The 2,471-nt window shown below is 46.7% G+C and overlaps 1 protein-coding gene across 1 annotated transcript; it reads right to left on the bottom strand.

Annotated features, from left to right (window-relative positions):
- Nucleotides 1–403: 403 nt before the first annotated feature.
- On the bottom strand, nucleotides 404–2,160 carry LOC131694234 (uncharacterized). The gene is made up of 2 exons (XM_058982763.1): nucleotides 767–2,160; nucleotides 404–715 (listed from the first exon to the last, which is right to left on the bottom strand). Exon 1 carries the CDS (start codon nucleotides 1,807–1,809, stop codon nucleotides 931–933), a length of 879 nt encoding a protein of 292 aa, XP_058838746.1. The 5' UTR covers nucleotides 1,810–2,160; the 3' UTR covers nucleotides 404–715; nucleotides 767–930.
- Between the last annotated feature and the right edge of the window lie 311 nt (nucleotides 2,161–2,471).

The raw sequence follows: 2,471 nt of genomic DNA, 5'->3' as shown, positions 1-2,471 counted from the left end.
ATTGCGATCGGCAAGTTTCACTGATATCCACACTTGCTCGGAGCTCTCCCACCGCTCATCGTTGATCACTCGGGCTTTTATACCATGGCGAACGGCGATGAGTACACCACCACCTGATGTCTTGCGGCTGTTGAGGGCATTGCGATCACAGCGGAAGACATCAAATGTTGAACCAAACACCTGGTGAGACAGAGTACGGTTGTTGAGCCACGTCTCGGTTAAGGCGATGACATCATAACAGCAGCCCGTGGTCGCGAGCAAATAGCTGTCCGTTGATGAATTTAAGCCACCAACATTCTGGTAGTAAATCTCGATGTTATTGGATGACGGATCAGGTTCTGCAGAGGGCGAATCAACTGCATCGCGCTCCAGAATGCAGCGATCATCATCGGCGACAGAAATAGTTGACATCTCGTCACAAGATGTTAGAGCAAAAGGCAAATTACTGGAAGCGAAGAATACATCAGCGCTTGAAGTGTTCGGATCAGATGTATACTTGCCATTTGTGGCGGGTTGGAAGACCCTTTCACCCATCCCACACACAGGACCGGGACGACTGATGATCGCTGGCTGCAATTGCTCGACTGTGGCGGGGGGCTCGAGGGCTTCCATAGTGCCAACTGCGGTGCGTCCCAGTATGCGTTGAACCCCGATGGAGCGATGCGGAGAGCAGGAACGGGACGGTAGTAGCTTACGGCGAGTGTTGGACGATGAACTAGAAGCGTGAATCGGTTTAACCGTTGTATCGTTACAATTTGTATAATACTTGCCGAGAAAGGCGGCTTGGAAGACCCCTTCTCCACCCACACATACAGGACCGGGACGACTGCTGAACGCTGGCTGCAAGGGCTCGACTGTAGCGGGGGGATCGAGGGCTTCCATTGTACCAACTGCATTGCGTCCCAGTATGCGATCAGCGTCGACACTCCTTCACAATGGCGGTGTAGCTTGGTATAGTGGCATTGCCAATCGTTGCGGAGTCCTCTGTAGGGTTGATGGGCCGGGTTGACTTAGCGGAGTACATGCGACTTCCGAAGGCGTAGGAAAATCAGTCGGTGGGCACCAAATGTTCTGGGTACGGCTATCCTCAAATTCCCTGAACAATATGCCTTGCGGCCATGTGTCAGGGTTAAGAGCTGCTTCACGGTACTTTGGGTGAACTCCAACTTTGAAAGATATGAAGTTCAGAGTACTGACGTCTATGCCTTTTTTAACAAGCGGAATGACCTTTATTTCCTCGTTGCAGTTTAGCCCTTCTTTGGACATTTTTTCGACTGTCTCCTTGCTAACGCTGGGATGAAAGCGGGAAAGATACATCCAGAGCAACGGAGTGGGAGGAGGAACCGTGAGAATGTTGCTATTATCGACTAGCTTTCGACCGCCGACAAGAATACTGCTCGGATCAGGACCATCCTCGCGACGACGTTTCTGAGGTGGTCGAGATGTACCGGAATTTGGCCGGACTGGAGTGGCTGTTGAAACCTTTCTGGCGAGGTGCGAAATTTGCTGGTTATTTTTTGATAACTCTGCCTTTAGTTCAGCACAGACGTCATCCGTTTTCCCAGCGATAGCAGCGATAACACATCCAAGCGAGGAAACGGTGTCGCGAAAGCGAGCAAACTTCATCAACTTGACACATTCATTGCACATCCAAAATAAATTTGGATTTTCGGCAAGTTTTTTCAAGAACGGCTTGTTGAGTTGTTTACCGCACTGCATATGCACCACATTTTTGCAAAATCCCATGCACTCGATAAAGTCATCGTCCGATTTGACGGTTTTCGCGCAGTGATCGCATGCACTTGTCATAATGCCGATTTTCTACCCGCCCTAGATCCGACTTTTCGTTTTCGTCTCACTGTGCGCCAAGTTATGGTGGGAAATACTTTCCTCTACTCGCGTGCAGATGGCGAAATGAGCGCGTGAATTTTTTGTGGGTAATTACACACAGGTCCGGTGATGTAAACAATCTCGATTTTCACTGGACTTTTTCACGACACAAAACAAAATTTGTAGAAAACACTTTAAAACTTCACAATACCAAGGGCGCAAACAAAATTTAAGATCGACTGATACGATAAACGACGATTAAACGGCACAAATCACGTCAAATATTAAAAAAATAACTGGAGCGATCAACACAAACAACTAATCGGTGAAAATACACTGAACCAAAAAAAAATTGATTGATTTTCATGAAGATTTTTCCAACGGTGTAAAAAAACTGCTTTTTTCATTTTTCAAGATGGCTGCTTTCCCAAGCTTTCTCAGTTGAACCTTAAAAAGTCGTTAGTAGGAAAGAGCTTCACAAATTTAGGATGGATCTATTCAGAATGGCTAACACCATGTATTGAAGTCCTAGCCACTCAAGAATTTTAAATCCTTTCCCCTAATACCGACCAATACGAATAACGCATGCATCATCTAGACCAGAACCATCCAGATTCAACTGTTTATAAATTATATATGAA

This window comes from Topomyia yanbarensis, chromosome 1, assembly GCF_030247195.1.
Source record: "Topomyia yanbarensis strain Yona2022 chromosome 1, ASM3024719v1, whole genome shotgun sequence".
NCBI classification, from domain to species: Eukaryota; Metazoa; Arthropoda; class Insecta; order Diptera; family Culicidae; genus Topomyia; species Topomyia yanbarensis.
The sequence above is the reverse complement of the archived record's forward strand: the minus strand, read 5'-3'. Positions and strand labels throughout refer to the sequence as shown.